This window comes from Numenius arquata, chromosome 1 (assembly GCF_964106895.1).
Source record: "Numenius arquata chromosome 1, bNumArq3.hap1.1, whole genome shotgun sequence".
Classification (NCBI taxonomy): domain Eukaryota; kingdom Metazoa; phylum Chordata; class Aves; order Charadriiformes; family Scolopacidae; genus Numenius; species Numenius arquata.
Genome location: NC_133576.1, coordinates 134,803,307 through 134,823,273, shown reverse-complemented (window position 1 = coordinate 134,823,273; position 19,967 = coordinate 134,803,307). Strand labels below are relative to the sequence as shown.

Here is a 19,967-nt window from a genome sequence, read left to right as displayed (position 1 = left end):
AAGGGTACCTGCCAACAAATTGCAAGTCCCTCCTTTACAACATGAAGGAATTAGGGCTTCTGAAAGAACAGGTCATCCAATTTTAATTTTTTTTAACTTGAGCAGAATAATGTGATTTTTGACCCATGTCTTGGAAACGACTGAAATATTCTGGCTGAAACTTTTACATGTATATATAAAAAATATAACCTAAGGCATGTACTTAGTGAAAAGAACCTTGGTCCCAACAGTTAAAGCTTGGGAAAGTTGAGAAGCAGCCAAAGAAAGGTTATGATAATGGCATATTATAATGGCAAATTAAAATCTTTTAATAAAAAACAGTACCACTAATTGCAGTTGTGTTCACTGTCTCTGGATTTTGATTGCTTTACATAGTTACTTGAAGAGACCCAAAAGCACATAGCTAGTCTGCAGTTAAGTTGGACACTTTGGCTCTTCCTTCCAGTCTCCCAAGTAAATATTCCACCTCTGCAGATTTATCTGGTAATTTTTCCTGATCGCTATCTCTGTAAACAAAACATTCGTTGGCTCCTAAAGGGTGAAGATTAATACCAGTTGGTCAACAGCACTGAGGAAAGCAGCAACACAACAAATAATCACAAGAATCTCTTTCTGAAATGACCTTAGGGTCACCAACCCTAAACCTCTCAACATTGCATTCCTGTGTGCTCCATTTAGCCTTGTTCCTCCCCTATCCCATGAGGCAGCTCCTTCTTCACTGTTGCCTTCCTTCCTACCACATATTTCCATTACCCCGAATGCCCTCAGCACTATTACCTGCTGGCACCAGGGTGTTTCTCCACAACATCATCCAAGCTCTCAAGAAGCAGAGCTCTGAGATACCTCAGCTACACAGAGGAATCAATTCTTGAAACATCCCAGGCCTGTTAATTCAGGGGAACAGTTCAAGAGTCCATTCTTCAATATTATCTGATCTCGACCTTTGTCTAGTCAACAAAGAGAGCTTTAGCACATTCCCGAAACCAGAGAGACACCCACCTGTGGGCAGATCTGGCTAGTGTCTATCTGACTGCTGACAGCTGGAACTGGCTGGGAAATGGACCACAGGCAGCTTGCTCAGCCTGGATCTTGTAGAGACATAGTCAGGCAGTCGCAGCTGCCTGAAACACTGTGAACATCAAGAAGAAATTCTCTCCAGTTCCTTCCTCACTTGTACAGCAGCAGAGGAGGAAAAAAATCTCTGTTCCTGGAAAAGCAGATGCAAAGCCCCAACTTCCCTGTGACCAAGAAATTACAAGAAAAATTGAAAATATGGAACAATTTCTGCACAATAAATGACTACATGGGCTAGGACTCCTCAGGCTGGAAAAGATGCAAGTTAAGAGGGATGTGACATAGGCGCATGAACTCGTTAATGGCCTGAAGACCAGACAGACAATAGAAAACTACACCAGCAAACCAAGGAAAAAAAGGCATTTAGAGAAGGAGGAAAGGAGAACAACAAAAAAAACCTACACCACCAGTCTTTTACAAGCTATTGCTGCCTTTGGAACTGTGACTAACTTGAATAGACCAAGCTCATAGTACGAGAAAATTATTCTTTATTCAGGAAAAACATCACTGTTCACAGGTGTTGCTCATCCAGCGTCCACACCTCACTGTACTCACATTCAGGTACCTGTAGATGCTGCTGGTCTGTGTGTTCAGGTGGGATCCCAGTACATATTCTGACACACCACCCACCACTGTATGGGTGAAGTTTTGTATCAGTCTGGACTCAACTTGCCTGAGGTTTCTTCCTCTTATCCATGCCTTTGCCTCACCCAGGAACACCCACTTTATTAGAGGTTCTCTACACATAACTCTTCACTGTGTTGTGTCAATATTTGCTAATATTGAATGGGAAATACTTTCACTTATTGCACACAGAGAACATGACGGCTCTGTATGACCTTCTTTACCTAGATGGCATAAGCCACAGGTCTTAGTAGGGGCTCAAGTGCAGATCAAAGTGTCACAAGTACATTCTAGGGCTTCATCATAACCAGGCTGAGATTAGCTTTTGGAAGGGGAACTGCAATAGCTCTGCTGCTGTCCTTGCTCGGAAAGCTCAACAAGTTTTAGGCAAATACTAAAGAATTAGGTTTAAATTAAAAAAAAACAAAACCTCACGCCTCAGCAAGAATGCATGAGAGCCCTGCTGAGCTCAGGCCTGCAAGATGGGGTTGCCCTGTGCCTTTTAGACATGGTGTAATCTCAGAGGTCTGTAGTAAATGGGCAATGTGAGACTGGCTCTTGCCTAATTAGCAGATTTCTCGTTGTGCCTCAGTGACTGCACTGCAGAGTTTGGCGACCCTCCACTAATTTGCAACATCTCGAGTTTTAAAACACTTTCTTTCATTCCAGTTCATCAGGGCCAGCTGGAAAAGCACCTGCCAAGTGGAGAACTCACTTGCAAAGGTTCACATCCAAAATGAGGTCTGGGACTCGGGCAGTTCTGCACCAGTGCTTCAACACTTCTCACACCTGGGCCTCTTGCTAAGTCCAAGCGGTGAATCAGGCAGAAATACTTATTCCATTATTCCCATACAAATATGAGTGGGCTAGCACCAGGATTTTTAATAGATCTTGCTCTCATAATTCCCACATATAAAGACATTGCAAAGCACAGGTTGGTTACTCCATCTGGTAGCAGGAACCGGGGTCTTAATTTTATCTTTTTTAAAGTTTTTAGCATTTGGAAAGTGCCACCCTTTGCTAACAACTCTACTACTGCAACATGGGTGAGAAAAGCAATCCTGGGAGCTTCCCCCAGTGATAAGTCTCTACCATGAGCCATAGGTGCAGTGCCCTGGGCCTTGACAAGGCTGCAGTGGGATGGCTGAGGAGCCTGCCCAACAGAGGAAGCCGGGCTTCAGGAAAGTCCCCAACATTTCCTACAGGGATGAGTCCAATCATAGATTTCAGAGCCCAGAGCAGCACTGGCCCAGTAAAAAGAGGGACATTTTATAGAGATTTGTAACAGAAATACTAAAACAGGTATGATTAAGATCAAAGCATGAATGAAAATACCTGTGTGAACACCAGAAGAAACAGCAGAACAAGATTTTAAAAAATGGCTCCTGTAGAAAATGCCGAACACTGTTCCCAGTCAAATTGAGGAATGATTTGTCTCCGTCTCGCCCAGACAGCCTGGGCTCTGATACCCAGGAGAGGGCGAGCAATGAAGCACAGGAGCTTCCCTGGACCAAAAGAACATGGTTGCAGTTTAAAAATAACTTGGGAGAGAAGTGCCCCAAAAACAGAGATTGAAACTCAGTCCCTATGTCCTGGAGCTGTTCTTTCTCACCCCTCCGAAGCTTACACTCTGCTCACTCAGTATTTTATTTCCCATCAACAAAAGGTGGCTATCAATCCAAAACTTGACATTTGTTTTATTTAAATATCGCTATCGTGCAAATACTACAAAATACATGCCTATACAAAAATCTCATTGTCAGTCAACAGTGATAACTAGCAATAAGTTGTATTACTGACCATATTATTACAGCATTACAAATTCAAAGAATGAACTAATTCCTTGCAAGTGAAAATATAAGAGGTGATGTGCAGGATCTAGGGGCCTATTTAACATCTCATATAATATTCTTCACTTCAGTTTTGTTCATATCTCATTTACATAACTTGCAATACCTATACCTTTTTGCACTTGTCCTGTAGATGGATCATCTCCAGAGTGCTAAGGAATTAAAAAGAAAGCTGCTAAGTTTTAGGTATCAGGAGAAAGGCAGAGAAATATCACATGCCGATTTCAACCCATACATTCTTGGTTCTGCTTTGGATAAATTATCAGTGGTCTCCGTAACACGATACAGTGGCCTCTTGTGTCCAAGCCAACAGTGAGGTAATATTTGCAGCTAAATCACCTTGGAACTAAACAAGACAGGAGCTGATATCTTTGCCAGGTCACAAACCTGCTTTCCATGCTCTGAGAGAGGAAAGTCAACCCACCCGATTTAAAAAGGCAGAATGCAACACCTGATACTGACAGAGAAGCCTGTAGCCATCAGCTGCCTGTAACTGTTTTGTCCTGTATTTTTCAGTGCCCAGGGACCACAGGAACAGGAGGGATGACTGACTCAAGGCCACAGGCTCCAAAGCCTGCTGATGCCGCATGAGGGATGTTGCAAAAGTTTCTCCTGCAAGAAGGAGAAAAGGCAAACGCACAAAGCTCTCGGACGTTACCTTTTCTTTCAGTGTTTCCCTGAAAATCATCTACTTTCTGCTTCTTCTCCAGTGAGGCCTGTATAGGTCCCTCAGAGGTGGATTTCACAGCTGATGTAAGTGCTGCCTTACACCACAGGCTGCAAACAAGATGAAAACACAGGTATAGTATGTCTGAAGGACACCACATTCTCTCTGCAGCTTTCATGAATTAGCTTGCTGTGCCACAGAGGTATCTTATTACCGGGCTATGCCCTGCTGTCAGTCAGAATAAAAAGAAGGGGGTTGTTGGAAAGAAAAGAATCCCTCAAAATGCAGAGTAATGCACCAAGGGAAATCAGTCAGATCTCCCACTGTAGGCACCACCCCTGCAAATCAACTCACCCGCCCCAGTCCTCAGGGTTACAACAGAAATTTCTATGGGTAACACTCTCTAGGAGCTCTGATAAATTAGCATCCTGAAGGCCTTACCATCAGGGGTGAACTTCTTGAGTGCTGGAGACACGAACCTCCTCCTATCAGTGCTCAGGCCTCCCATCTTAGTTCTACCCTCCTCTACACCTAGCAGAACCACCGCCCAACACTATCCCACTGCCTCCCTTTGCCTCTTCTTTCACACTGCAACACTTGGACATCAAGCTGTTGACTGCAACTCTTTGAGGGCAGCCATCCAACCAGTTCCTTACGCTCCACACGGTCCATCCAGACTGACTTTAACTTCTAGGTACAGAAGATACAAAATTTCCTCTGCTCGTCAGTCCTCACAGAAAACCGGTCACGTTTTAACCCGCGGATGGCAGCGCTGGTGAGCCCCGGATGGCAGCGTGAGGAGATGTCTCCCTTTCCCAGGAGGAAAAATCTTTCTCAGGATCTTCGTTGAGTGACGCGCGCGAACTACATCTCCCGTCAGGCCCCGCGCCGCCACGCCACGCCCCACCTGTTATGTGGGCGCGCGTTGCATCACGGGAGTTGTAGTCCGCGTGTGCCTCCCCACACCCGCGGCCGCGCTCCGGAAGTGACTGGGTGGCCCCGGCGTGTTGATTTCTGGGAGACGGCGCTCATGGAGGCTCTGGAGCAGCGAAGCGTCTGAGAGGGTTCGGCAGCCGCCGCCATGTTCGGCTGCCTGGTGGCGGGCAGGCTGGTGAGCGCTGCCCGGGCCGCGGGCGGGGCCCTCAACCCGCTCGGGGCCGGGGTGGAGCTGCCGCAGGGCCGCCCCGCGGGGCTCGCCGTTCCCCAGGCCGAGGGGGGACCTCGCCGTCCTCGTCACGCCTGCCCGGCGCCTCGGCTGGCTCCTGCCCCTCGTCCCCAGAGGCAGCTGCACTGTAGAGCCTCGCTGCCGGGAGGCAGTCGCCATCCCCTCTGTTGGTGGAGAGGCTTGGGCTGCTCAGAGACAAGCTGCGGGCTTAAAAGAAGCTTTTTAAGGCTAGATTGTGCGTTGGCTGCAAGGATGTGGCATCTCGGGTAAAGAGGAGGGTATCTTTTGCTCTGGCATTTAGCCATCCTTCTGCTGCCTGTCTCAAGGTCTATTGTATTTCCTATGTGAACAGGTTTCCATGATCCTGGGGTTGTGCCAGCCAGGTGGTCAACAGCCACTGCTTATAGACTTGGCAACCTCTTCTGCACCCTATTTTCCTCCTACGCACATGGGGAGCGAAGGTATTCTGATCCTGTAGTCCCGGGTGGGATATATGTTCAGTGCAGGTAGAACAAGACTGTCGTGCCTTTTCAGTAATATTTTTTTGCAGTTGTTCTTCTGCTGTGTTTGACTCTTATCTGGCTATTTGCTATTTAGGTTAGTACATTCCTCACTTTTTTTGTTATGTTCCACTTTAGGTGTGTTTCTGTAAAAGGAAATTCACAGTTACAGTCAAAAATGAAAAATACAGTAATACTAATAAAGGTTTTGTTCTCTTTAGGTACAAGCAGCTCCCCAGCAAGTGGCTGAAGACAAATTTGTATTTGATTTACCGGACTATGAAAACATCAACCATGTAGTGGTCTTCATGCTGGGAACGATACCATTTCCAGAAGGAATGGGAGGATCTGTCTATTTTTGTTATCCAGACCAGAGTGGGATGGCAGTGTGGCAGCTGCTGGGGTTTGTCACTAATGAGAAGCCAAGTGCCATCTTCAAAATTTCTGGTCTGAAATCTGGTAAGACTGGTAAAATGTAGCATGAGTGAAACAGATGTATTCCTGCATGTGTGAGGGGATAAATGTTTGAAGGTGGTTTTGAACAAAAAGCGGTTTTGGGTAGACCCAAGTAGATGTAGTACTAGAAGCAGTCTGTCAGCTCTGTGAAGTCTGTCTGCATGTTAACGTTCCTCGTGAAATTTCTCATTCGTCTTTTCTCGTATGTGGTGTTGGTCTAGAAATTCCTTTGAGCAGGCTTGGCACGTGTTCTGGTGCTTCTGCGTCGAGAACCTGAGGAAGGACGACTCTGTAACTTCCATAGCATGGGGTTTAGGCACTTGTCTAGACATGTCTGCAACGTTTTCTTTCAGCTTCCACTGGCAAGTCGTTTTATTCTTTGTAGCACAGAGACAGGCTTTGTCATGAGTAAAGTCTGAGGCAGTGATTTCCAATAGCCGCTTCCCATCCGGGTGCAGCTGCGCTATATAATTCTCCAGTAGATGGTATCATCATTGGAAAGCAGTTTTCCAAATGTTTTAGTAATTTTGGTATAGACCCAAGTCAGAGAAGTCTGACCCAATGGGGTCAGAGAATGCTGTTGCTACTTGAAGTAGGTGTGGGCGTGTTTTCCTAAATATATGGCGGTTTTGCCGTGCATATTATAAAAATGATGAAACACCCCAATGGCGCACTTTTACCTTATTAAAGGGACAGATGTGGTCAGACAAGCAGCTTCAAGTGTTTTGGTGATAAAGTAATACGCATCTCTTATAGGCTTTAGAGTAGTCTACAGCCTTGACTTGAATCTGTCTTTAGGTAAGCCTTGAGGTTGCTGTGATAAAATGTATTAATTCATAACATGGTGTGCTTTCTTTTGAACCAGTCCCGCGTGGTAGTGTGACATGAGATGAGAGCTGTCAAGGTGCAGAGCAAAATGAATTCTGATCCCATATGTTCCTCAAAAATTTGGGCTTTCTTCAGAAGAGATAAGTCACAGGAAGAGTTTTGGGTGTGTGTTTTTGTGTATTCCACAGTTGTGTTGATGGTGAAACAATAAAGTGTATCACTAGCTCTTTTACCAGCTTTTACAGTATGTTTCTCATGCTTGAAAGACTATTGTGTATGCTTTCAGACAGCTTCGTAGGAAAATGCATTTTCAGCTGCTTTTTGCACGATTAGCCATAATTTCCAAGTAAGGGCTCCTCTGGAGGAAGAGCTCTGTGCTATGGTTAAATGTGTTTGCAATCTGTGAGGCAGTGCTGGGCTTGATCTGAACAACAGAGGCCTCTGCCTTTCCCATTGTTGTCTACAGCTTCTCTCTGATTGTAGAGAGTCAGTATAAGCCATACAGCCTTGGCTTCCATGACCACAAACAATTATATGATGGAGAAAACTATGAGGCTGTAGAAAGGGGAGACCAGAGAGGGATTAGAGAGAGCTGGAATCATGGAGAGACGTTGCTGGCTGTTCATAGAATCATAGAATGGTTAGAGTTGGAAGGGACCTTAAAGATCATTGAGTTCCAACCCCCCTGCCATGGGCAGGGACACCTCCACTAGAGCAGGTTGCTCAAAGCCCCATCCAGCCTGGCCTTAAACACTTCCAGGGATGGGGCAGCCACAACTTCCCTGGGCAACCTGTTCCAGTGCTTCACCACCCTCACAGTAAAGAATTTCTTCCTAATATCTAATCTAAGTCTCCCCTCTTCCAATTTAAAACCATTACCCCTTGTCCTGTCACTACACTTCCTGACAAAGAGTCCCTCTCCGGCTCTCCTGTAGGCTCCCTTCAGATATTGGAAGGCTGCTATGAGGTCTCCCTGGAGCCTTCTCTTCTGCAGGCTGAACAATCCCAGCTCTCTCTGCCTGTCTTCAAAGGAGAGGTGCTCCATCCCTCTGATCATCTTCGTGGCCCTCCGCTGGACTTGTTCCAACAGGTCCATGTTGAAATCTGTGTTTTGATTTGACTACCACAAGCTAATTTTTTGAACAGGCCATATGTTTCTGTGAAATGGAGGGGGAAGAAGAGGACAGGTGTCAATGGCATGTCCTTCAACAAACATTGGGGTGCTGAGATGTCTCCTGATTCAGCGTAGCAGGGCTGTTCCACAAAGACATTATGAGTAAAGAACGTGAAGTAGAGTTTTATCCCCTGCGTAAGTATTAGGCAATTATGTTCGTAGCTTGGCTATTGAGGCTTCATTCGTGTAAAATAGCAGTTTAAAGCTGAGTGGCTCCGTTGTCAAGGTGTTTTCAGCCTTGTCAATTTTTCTGGGGATGTTGTGTGTAGCAAACCTGTAGGTGAGGCTTATGAGAAACATGGAGGTTGCACAGATATTTCTAATTAAGTAAGTGCAGGCTAATATGAGAACACTGAGGGCTAATTTGGAGAATTAATAGCACATGAAGTTGACTTGGGCTTTGAAAAGCCTAGTGTAATAAAGAGGCTGCCTGTTACTTTTATGAGCTGGAACAGTGTGGAGAGCTTTTAAAAATGTCTAGATTATGTCAGTCTCTTATTAGGTTATGTCAGGAATACGTACATTAAAAATTATGGGAAAACAGGTAATTTTTGTGACATGGATAGTATTTTGTGACATTGACTTGTTTGCTGGGGATATTATATAGTTGTATTAATAGCTGTGGAAAATATTGTGGAAAAATTGTGGAAAATATTGTGGTGTGCTGTCGTTGCTTGAACTTAATCTCTTGTTGAGAGGAACAAATCTGTGTCCCTGTTTGTCAGGTCCCTGTGATACAGTGGTTATAGTTGAGTTTCTTTCTTGTGTGATGAAGAGGGCCAGTGTGTTTCTTATGTGGACATGAGTGGCCAGCTGAAGTGGCACAGTAGCATAGTGTTTTATTACACAGATGTTGGGAAAGGTTGACTATATCATTTGTAACCCTTATGTTAAGTTTATCTTTAGTGTCTGAAATGCCCTGGAACTGTACAGGTTGAGTTGCCTGTTGCTGTGTGACTCAAGTGACTTGCAGCTGGGGTGTAGAAAAACACATATATCATATTAATCGTTGTTTAGTCTTGTGTGCTTGACAAGTAGAACGTATGTGTTAAGAAAACACAAGCCTGTGATAGGGTGCCTCCGAGTCTGACGAACATGCTTGAGAATCCTGCCTTGCTGTTGGAAAGATCAAAGCACAGCGGTAAACTATGCCTGTGTGAATCCCCAATATACAGGCGAGAACAGCAGGCTCAGTAACACTCTCTCTAGCAAGGATGGAGCTTCGCGGTGCCTCCTTTCCTGTTTGCGTGCCTCTGCCCGGGTGCTGCTTCGGAGATCCCCCAGTTCGCGACGTATCAAGATTAAATTTACTCTTTGCATTTCATCCATGGCTTTGTGGTTGTTCCTGCATCCTGACCCTGTCAGCTCACACGTGTGTTCTCTGCATTTGTAAGGTTTGGAGTGTTAATGGCAAGAGCCCAGCATTGAAAACGTGGAGCGTATTTCAGTTGGTGTAAGGATGGCAGGGGATGCTTTTCTCTCACCCTTTTTAGGCAGATGTCTTTCCAGGAGAGTGGCTCCATGGGATTGCATGCAAAGTGACAGAATGGATGTATTTCATTATTTAGATAATGAGTGTCTCTTTGAGTAGTGATACATTCTGCTGGAGCCTGCTGCTTGAGGGTGTTACGTTTTTATTGTAAATGTACATCTTGTCAGTCACAAGATGTAAAACTTCTACCAGCTCTATTGCTATTGGGATTTTTAATAATGAACTTGTGACATATTTGGTTTCTAATAGCTTTTCTCTTTCTTAATACTGTAATAAATTTTACCAAGCAAGCATCTACCTACAGTAAAGGCTGAGATCATACAGCAATGGTGTTTCACAAAAACACTCCTAAATAGCACTTCGGGAGATGAACTCTCTTCTCGTTGGCCTTGTGTTAAAGTAACACTTCAGTAGTAAGTGCTTTACTCTTAAATGCAGCACTATATGCAGTTGTAGGGTCTGGAGTGAGGAGTCACACTTGGCTTCAGTTGAAAAGGGTACTGGGTTTTCGAATGTGCTTTCCGTATGGATTGGATGTTGGCTTCTTTGTGGTAATGCCTTGTGTATCTGCAGAAGAATGGTCAAGTGTCTGAGATACTCAGTCTTTGAGCCTCAGTTCCGTTCTCAGACTTGTGCTGGTTTTGCTGACTGAGTTTTTGACCATGGAACTGAGTCAGGTGGTGCTTTAGATTTCAGTCGGTCTTTCTCGCAGCTCAAGATAGCATCGACTGGTCTGTAGGACAGCTCTTGATTAGCTTTGCTTTCTCCTGCTAGTAAGAGGCCAGCGTGTGCTACTGAAACATCACGTCTGTGTTAAGATGGTGCTTTTCTATTGTGTTTGCTCAAACTTAGGTGGAGTATTAGTAATTGTTTAATAATAGCACTGTGGTCCCCCAGACCTTTTCCCTGTATTCTCCTTTCCAGATGCTGACAAAGAGGAGTGTGTGATTTAAGCGGCTCTAGATGCCTGTCACTGTTTGCAGAGCCCTAGCTGAAGCTGGGACTGAAAGTACTCGTTAGTGCTCAGTTGAGAAAGGTCAGAAGCGATAGCAGAGGGCTGGGGTGATGCCTGTATGACTGGTGTGCAACTTGGGGGTGGTTTTCTGCCTGATCCATTGTTTGCTCTGTGGCTCTTGCGAAGTGAGAGGCCTTTCTGTTCCATGGCTGTTCCTTTGACCTTTGCTGCTGTTGGTGGTTTTGAGCAGTTCAGACCAGACCTGGGGCTGCCCAGCCCTGCACGGGGACAGCTTTGAGTCAGAGCGATCTTGAAGTAACGTTCTCTGTTTTTTAGTGCACAAACAGGCTCACAAGCACCTGGTTTGAATGAGTGAATCAAACAACAGTGCAGCAGTGCTGCCTGTTTCCTGTTTTTCTGCTGTTGTTACAACATGAATTAAAGGCTTTGTCTGACAGAGAAAGGTTCTACTGTCTTTTACTCACAGATTGTATTTCCTGTTGAATCCACTTACTTCATAGGGAGCTTTAAAATGATATATTCCTTTTTTTAGAAATTTCCTGAAGATTTGCTATATTTCTAAATGTACCTGTCACACTGTTTTATCTGCTGTGCATGTGTGTACTTGTGTCTGTGCTTGGACTGTGTGATTTTTTTCTGTCTTTTTGAGACAGGGAGATCTCTCTAGTGGGAGTTGAGGAATACCTTGTGCAAAGAAACATGGTAATTTAAGTAACACAGTCTTTACATGTGTGCCAAATCTAACGTGTGCTGTTTGATCCTTTCAGGGAAAGGAAGTCAACATCCCTTTGGTGCCATGAACCTCCCCCAGACGCCAACGGTGGCCCAGATTGGAATCTCGGTGGAACTGCTGGAGAACCTGGCCCAGCAGACTCCTGTTGCAAGCGCTGCTGTGTCATCAGTAGATTCGTTCACAGAGGTAGCTTGGACGTTCTGTTTTCAGAAATTCTCTGTACTACTAAAGTCTTAAGAATTGAGTCTCTGAAGAACTAATTTAAAAAAAAAAAAAAAGCTGCTATGGATGGCTATAGGATTGTAACCAGCCTAATCATTGTCAAATCGTTGGGGTAGATGCTTTGATATTTTGAAGTGAACTTTTTCTTACACTGGAAAACCGTGTCTTTTGTAAAGGATTGGATTTTGCGTGCTCAGACTGTAATAGATTGTAATATCTATAATAGAGTTTACTAATAAATAGACTATCAATAGACTGTAAAAATACTTACGATACTTCCTTATAGGAGCATCTATGACTAAATACATGTAAGAAACGGTGGATCTCTGGTGATTTGTAGGTGCTGGAATTCTGGCGCATAGACTTGCAGGAATGGTCAAAAATTACTCAAAAGTCAAGTCAGATATGGGCATGGATGTAGATAAATATTCAAGCGTACCACTGACCCTTGCGAAATCCTTCTGATGTAGTTCTGCAGAAATACAGAATCGTGCCCTCTCCTGTAGAAAGACTTGTCTCTTTTTTTTTTTTTTTTTCCCCTAGTTCTTTCCCTGTGGATCAGGCTTTGGGCTGCAACACTTCCCATTTTTCAGAGGTCAAACCTCTGGAAATGCTCAGCAGGCGCTGGCAGTTAGTGGGCCATCTAACAGCAGTTCAAGGCAAGCTAGATCTGCATGGCAGATCTTAATTTCCCTAACACTGACAACTCTGGCAGGAGTTGGTGAGGCTTTCTTGAGGCTTTTTTTTTTTTTTTCCTTGCTTTCCTTACAGACTCTTGCTGAGGTACATTGGTAGTTAAGCCCTAATCCTTATAGCGTAGCTGATGTCCTTTGGCAGTTTATACACATAATAGCTCCAAATAGGTGTTGTCTCTTGGAGAACGTTATCGTGACTAGGAGTTGACCAGCAGCTATTTTTGTATACTGTGGTTAATTGAGGTTTTCTGGAGTTGTCAGGGTCAAATGACATCTAAATAACACTTCTGATTCCACCAATTTTTGTAACAGCAGCAAAGTCACGAGGTGATAATGTGCCTCTTCAGATCATTTGCAAGGTGGCTGGTGGAGTTTTCTGGCAATAATATTTAAAGGGGGCGGGGAAACCACCTAATAATTACACAACTTTTTTTTTTTACAAATGTTATTTCTAGTTAGGTGGATTTTTCTATTAAAAGAGAGTCACATCTGAACTGAAATTGCATATTGCTTTCAAGGAAGGCAGTTGAGCCAAAGGTTGAAGTCATAGTTGAAGGAAACCTTTGAGGGAGTAGGTGGCAGAGGAAGGGGATATGACTGGGAGCATGTTTGTGAATGACTAATGGCTTTTATTAAATACTTATCTCTTTGGAACTGCTACATTATAGTGATAAAAGTATTTTTGTTAAAGCCAAAATCATGTGTTGCTACTCTAATGGGTTGCTTTCCCACTATATTTTTAGTAAGTTTTATGAAGCTTTATAATTGTATGTATTTTTTATAGAGTGGGTTATATTATTAAAACATAAAAAATATTATTATATTTGTATGGAAAAAGGTGGGACAAAACCACAGAGTTCTGCATGTGAGTGGGATGACACTGAGGGTTGGCTTCTGGGTTCTGGGACATCGGTTCTTCCACTCCTTTTGTCAGTGCAGGTGGAGGGAAGCGTGAGAGTGTGCACACATTGCCCCGGGCTCTGTCTTCCTCCATCATTTCACTCTCTGTGAAAATGGCTTCTTCTCCCACCAAAACAATGCATACTTTTTCTTAAAATAAAAAGAATAGGGGAAAGAAGGAGGTGCCATAGGCTTATCTCTTTGTAGACTGGCTGGGCATGTCCTGAAGCCTCATCCTCTCCATACAGGGCTTACTGCTTCTTGGCCTGTCTTTTACTCTTTTTATTTCCTTATTCCTACAGTTTAGAAGTTTCCGATGCATCTTTTTCATGTTGTCCCCAGCGAGATGTTGTGGCAGAGGATGATAGGATGGCAGCCCTTCTGTGGTGAAAAGTAAAGGAAATTTCCCCATCACTGGAGTCTGGCAAGTTGTTACGAGGCAGGTTGCAGACTTCTCAGCTGGTTTAGCGACTGGTGTTTTGCTGTGAGCTGGAACGGCAGCTTTCACCCAGTCTACAGTTCTTCTGATGGTTTAATACGGAGGAGAGAGACAGCTCTTGTCTCTGTATCACTGTCACAAGAAGAAAATGTTCTTCCCAAAGCTGTTTCTCCAGTTGGATGAAACTGGGCAGGGAGAGGGCGAGTGAAGATTATGAAAAGGATTTCTGGATGGATCTGAGGGCAAGACTGAGAGTTAGGACGTTTTGATCAATTTAAACCAGACATCCTCAGACCTTGGTTCTTTGTGGTTTAGAAGGCAATGCTAATTTTACTTCACGTAGGAGTTGTGTATCTGCTAAACTTTTGCAAAAAAAAATCAAATTGAAAAAAAGCTTTAAAATGTCTCTCTTTTTTCTTTTTTATTTCAGTTCACTCAGAAGATGTTGGATAACTTCTATAACTTCGCTTCCTCATTTGCTGTTACTCAGGCACAGATGACCCCAAATCCTTCTGAAGCTTTCATTCCGGCAAACGTAGTTCTGAAATGGTAATGGCAACGATCTCTAGTAACACGTCTTCTTTTTTCCAGGCATTAAACCAGCTGATTTCCGAGTACTGAACTGTCACACTATTCAGTGAGATGATGCAAAAATGTTTAAAAGTGTTTGTTGTTGTTTATCTCAAGAATAGAGATGTTCTGTGCACTGGCTTTGTGTTTAGTTGACCTGGTTCTATCACCAAGAGCCTTGAGCACAAATGCCAAAGTCTCTGAGTTGTTTTCCAGGGATTGGTTTAAGAAATAACTATCAATCACAGAATGATATGGGGTTGGAAGGGACCTCTGGAGATCATCTAGTCCAACCCCCCTGCCAAAGCAGGTCCACCCAGAGCAGGTTGCACAGGAGCGTGTTCAGGCGGGTTTTGAATGTCTCCAGAGAAGGAGACTCCACCACCTCTCTGGGCAGCCTGTTCCAGGGCTCTGCCACCCTCAAAGGAAAGAAGTTCCTCCTCGTGTTTAGATGGAATTTCCTGTGTTCAAGTCTGTGCCCGTTACCTCTTGTCCTTGATGGGGAAAGCCTGTATAGTCTGGAGATAAACAGTGAACTGCCGGCAGCCCTTTAGGATGTCTGAAAAATTCTTTCCTACAGTTGATCGCTTTAGCCCTCTTTAGCCTCTATAGTATTAACCTAAACCTTTTTTAAAACAGTGTTTTGGGCTTTCTGAATACAGTTCTATCATTAGTTCAGATCTCATGAATACGCAAGCAATTCATCTAAGCAATAGATTTTCTTTAGCAGTGTAATTTGATGCAGATCTCTTCTACTTAGAACACTCCACAAATATATGTGGGTAATGTCTTTGACGAGAGAAATCAAAGGGAACAGGCTAAAGCAGCAGGGTAAGGGCTGGTCCTTGCATGGCTGATGCTGTATTTGCTTGTGGTGGTTGTTCAAAAGCATCGTGAGGTGAAGCATAGCTCTAATAAATGCATTTGTGTGTAGAAATCTGTTAATGTGATTACAGTCACAGAAAAAACAACATTTTTTGGCTCTGTTCTTATGTTTGTGAGTCATTATAATGTGTTTAATTATAGCTTGTAATTTGTAGAGTATCTTAGGTCTATGAAATGGGCTGGCTACAATGGAAATTCAATAGTTTGGCTTAGAAATTCATTCAAAAATAAGCCTTTCTCTAATTTGAGTGTGTTTAAAACCCTTTAGAGTCTCTTTTCTCGTTTGAGTTGGCTTAGCAACCGTGAGATGTAGGAGAACCTTTTTTTCATTTTGTCATTGGCAGTACCAAGCAATAGGACAAGAGGAAGCAGCCTCAAGTTGCACCAGGGGAGGTTTAGGTTGGATATTAGGAAAAATTTCTACACTGAAAGGGTTATCAAGCACTGGAAGAGGCTGCCCAGGGAAGTGGTGGAATCACCATCCCTGGAGGTATTTAAAAGCTGGGTAGATGTGGTGCTGAGGGACATGGTTTAGTGGTGGACTTGGCAGCGTTAGGTTGACGGTTGGACTCAGTTCTCTTAAAAGTCTCTTCCAACCTAGACAATTCTATGATTATGAGGATGACGGGCAGTCTTAGACTCGCGCTTCTAACTGCCCAAATGTTGATTTCCTGGCCCAAAAAATGTTATGCACAAAATAGCCACTTTAAATTCAGTTACAATTTGACTAAGCTTGAAAGAGCATCCTGTGAGATACCACTTTAATGAAATCCATACAGTTGTTAAAATATGCAAGTCTCGCTGTGGATATTCTTGATCTGGAAGCAGAAAGGAGGATTTTTGGATTTACTCACATCCTGGTGTGGAGTAGATGTATGTTCTCTGCATAGATTAAAGCCATCTTATTTGCAGCAGCTTTTGGTTTCTTTGTCTGTTTTTGTTTTTCTAGGTATGAGAACTTCCAGAGACGTCTGACACAGAACCCTCTCTTCTGGAAAACATAAGCTTCAATTATGTCATTCGAAGCGCTTTCTAAGCAGTGTTACCTGGAAGACGCATCAAGTAACTCCAGTGAAGAATTTTGGAGGGGGGAGGGGGGGGCAGAAATCAACGATTAGTCTGAACAGACAAACTTGTAACTTTTATATTACTCTTGAAAATTATTTAAAATTAAAATCCATGAAAACTACTTGCCTACGTGTGGTGGTGGTTTGGTTTTTTTAATCGAAGTATTTGGCTGCAACAAGAAACTCTCAAAACCGCATTTAAAGCGGAAGAAATGACAAGATGAAAAATGGCAGCGCTGTTTCATACTTGGTCTGATGTTTTGGGGTGTTTAGCTGTAAACAAAATAAATGTAGTTTTTCCCTTCTTTACCTCATTCTGAAGGACGATCAGGCAACTGAGAATATGCTGATGGTTTTCCTGCTGCTACTTACACTGTAAGTTCTGTCACTTTGTGGACAACCAATGTTCCTGTCTCCAGCTCAAATAAATGGTGTATTTTCCCTCTTTTGGGCATGAAGACACCATTGAGTGTGATCTCGGGGTACCTGTCTTTAGCTGGGGCATAGTTTCTCTTGTTTGAGAGGAAGCCCTTATGTTCTGCTTTAAGAAACTCACTGCAGTGCAGTGAACTGAAGCTTGTTCTGACTGTCCTGTGAGCTTCTCTTGGTCTCCTTTGAACTTTGTGTGTCCTGGTTGCGGCTGGGATGGAGTTAATTAGTCACTAGGAAGAAAATCAACTCTGTCCCAGCTGAAACCAGGACACTGTGATTCTACTCAGAACTTCCAACAAAGTGTCTCCATCAAAACAAGGAACGTTGTTCTACATTCTTCTGGAGGGGTTGAAGGAAGCTGATGTCCCTTCAGTTTGGTATGAGAAGGTATCTTTTCTTCTGTAGTTTCCACTATTTAATGCTCCTGGTGGCGCAGCGTCCCTAGAACCGCTGTGATGAAGAGACAGCTTTGCAAGCACTCTTGGCTGTTGTAGATGCTTTGCTTGATGTTGGAAGTTGTCCTGCCACTGGTGTTTACTGCAAAAAAGGATAGAGAATACCGAGGGTGACCCTTGACCTGCTGGCCATAAGTGGGAGAGCAGTCAGTGCCTGGATGAAGGATTTGCCCAAAGCCAGGGAAGAAGGCTGTCCTTGCCTCCACCGGCTTCTCTGTTGGTCAAGAGCTTGTCTCCTGGGTGAAGCTGTTGAGTGTTGCGCTTGCAGAAAGCACAGCAGTGTGACGACCTGGATCAGTTCTCAGTGGTGGTGTCTCTGCTTGTTGTGAGGGGCTATAGTTAATGAAAGAGCTTTCTTGAAGAGCTTTGGTGAGGCAGCTGCTTCCGTTTAGCAGTTGAAAGGTTTGCTGCCTTGGGTGGCAACATGGCTGTTGCCTTGGAATTGTCTCGACTGTCTCTGTCCCTGTTGCAGAAGAAGAAAGGGATGATGAATTGGGCTATTCCCCAGGGAGAAACTGGAGCTCCTGGCATCCTGTTTCCCAGGTGAGTGAGGCTGCTTCTGTCACCCATGACTGACGATGTGAGCAGGAATTTTCTGCCTCTTGTGAGGTTATTTGAGAGAGACTTACTCACAGGACGCTCCACACTTAGCTCAGATTGAAAGATGTATCATATTTTTGTAAGTTCCTTTCCATCACTAAGAATTAGGACTCGCTCCTAAGACCACTGGCATGAAAACAAAAAGTTCTGTTGGGTTCAGTGGCTTGGGAACGAAGCCTTTAAGGATTTCTTTATCAAGTAAAACCCTTAGGAACAACTGTCAGGAGAATGGAAACACACTTCTGATGCCTTTGAGACTGCTCCATGGCATGTTTTGGGTCCCTTACCACAAAAAAAGACATTGAGGTGCTGGAGTGGGTCCAGGGAAGGGCAATAAAGCTGGTGAGGGGTCTGGAGAACAAGCCTTATGAGGAGAGGCTGAGGGAACTGGGGGTGTTCAGCCTGGAGAAAAGGAGGCTGAGGGGGAGACCTTCTTGCTCTCTACAACTCCCTGAAAGGAGGGTGTAGAGAGGTGGGGGTCGGTCTCTTCTCCCAAGTCACAAGTGATAGGACAAGAGGAAATGGCCTCAAGTTGCGCCAGGGGAGGTTCAGATTGGAGATTAGGAAAAATGTTTACATGGAAAGGGTTACTAAGCATTGGAATGGGCTGCCCAGGGAAGTGGTTGAGGCACCATCCCTGGAGGTATTTAAAAGACGGGTTGACACAGTGCTTAGAGACATGCTTTAGTCATTCTTTTTTTTTTTTTTTTAAATCAGAGTTAGGCAACTCGAGGAAGAAAACACCCCAATAAAATACATACACAACTTCTATCTTCACTTGTGCTGTATATTGAAGATATTATTAGTCCTAAAAGCAGATGGGGCTGACCTCCGTAAAGGAAATTTTTTTCTTCCCTGTGGCTTGCTCCAGCTCTGCTTTTTCCAAGTTCACATTCTCTAGTTCTTCCCTTCAGTAACACCTTGAATCTGATTTCAGCTCCATCCAGGTTTCTGAGGGCTAACCTGCTGCAACATTTGTCTGTATTTTAAGAGAACAGTCTTCAGCACATTCAGAAGTTAATACAGAAGTTAAAGCTGCCCCTAATTGTGTTAGGCCTCTCTCAAATCCAGCACCACCCTTCCTTTCCTTCCTCTCAGAAACAGAACAGTGTATTTATCAGAACACAGCACTTATGTACCAAAAAAACCAACCATGGCTGAAAAAATCCCTACTGCTTGTGTATCCCATTGGATTCTCCAGCCTGGATGTGGGCAAACGCAGGAGACCCAGTCCAACAGCATCTTACCATGAAGTGCTTGGAAGGGTTAACGGTACCAGCCTCCAACCCAAGCATTCTCCATATAGTTCAGCTCACCCGAGTAAAGCAGTTTCATAGCATCATAGAATGGTTACAGTTGGAAGGGATCTTAAAGATTATCTAGTTCCAACCCCCTGCCACGCGCAGGGATGCCTCCCACTAGAGCAGGTTGCTCAAAGCCCCATAGAGGCTAGCCTTGAACACCTCCAGGGATGGGGCATCCACAACTCTGTTTCCTTGAAGGTTGTAGGAAGTCTAATGACTTGGGATTCTACCTGGTTCTGCCAAACTCCGTGGTTTTACAATTGGCAGACGATGTCCCCACAACCAGCCAGTCACAAGCACCCCTTCCGATAATGAGCATCCTGCCCACTTGGCTTATGCAAGAAAAAGAAGGTCCAGAATCCAGCTCAATTTAACACTGGTTTTGGACAGACTTGTGCTACAAAGCTATTACTGCACCTCCCCAGTCGTAAGGACAAGGATTTAAAAAGGATTAAAAAAAAAAATGGGGGGGGGGGGGGGGGAATGACACAAAATCATATATTATAGAGTAAGACTTGTAAACTACTTGCCAGCTCTGGATCTCATTTTTTGCAGGCTCCTAAGGACACAAATCAAAACTGGCTTAGTCATATTACTTCAAATTGAACATGTAGTTTATCTGAACAGAGCATTTAAAAGCCTCCCAAACTGCAACAAACAGGAAAAAGCAATATCCTTAAAGATGAAAGTCAGATACGCACTTAAGAAGTCAGCAGCAACGAGGACTACTTTACTTAATCTACTGATCAACGAAGCACTGTTATGTTGCCAATGACAGGGTACTTGTATTTATACAATATTCTAACACATTCTTTTCAAGTAACATGTTATGGTGAAGGATAAGAGCCCAGGAGGAAAA

The 19,967-nt window shown here is 43.9% G+C and overlaps 1 protein-coding gene across 5 annotated transcripts; it reads left to right on the top strand.

The window, feature by feature from the left end:
* The first annotated feature begins 5,210 nt into the window (after positions 1-5,210).
* HIKESHI (heat shock protein nuclear import factor hikeshi) lies at positions 5,211-16,446 on the top strand. 5 transcript variants are annotated; one of them, XM_074152126.1, is made up of 6 exons: positions 5,211-5,326; positions 5,733-5,977; positions 6,102-6,339; positions 11,574-11,725; positions 14,226-14,344; positions 16,200-16,440. In XM_074152126.1, the coding sequence occupies exons 3-6, from the start codon at positions 6,189-6,191 to the stop codon at positions 16,252-16,254; spliced, it is 477 nt and encodes a 158-aa protein (XP_074008227.1). In that variant the 5' UTR covers positions 5,211-5,326; positions 5,733-5,977; positions 6,102-6,188; the 3' UTR covers positions 16,255-16,440. The 5 variants fall into 5 exon arrangements, with proteins under 5 accessions (XP_074008227.1, XP_074008202.1, XP_074008219.1 ...); XM_074152118.1 differs by having other exon boundaries at positions 5,225-5,646; positions 5,733-5,841; XM_074152101.1 differs by lacking the exon at positions 5,733-5,977 and having other exon boundaries at positions 16,200-16,446.
* Positions 16,447-19,967: the final 3,521 nt, after the last annotated feature.

Bases quoted from the DNA above. Each gene is read 5' to 3' on its own strand.
- HIKESHI (XM_074152101.1), top strand. From the start codon at position 5,297: ATGTTCGGCTGCCTGGTGGCGGGCAGGCTG. The intron at 5,327-6,101 runs GTGAGCGCTGCC...TGTTCTCTTTAG, and splicing joins GCCTGGTGGCGGGCAGGCTG to GTACAAGCAGCTCCCCAGCA. The intron at 11,726-14,225 runs GTAGCTTGGACG...TTTTTATTTCAG, and splicing joins CAGTAGATTCGTTCACAGAG to TTCACTCAGAAGATGTTGGA.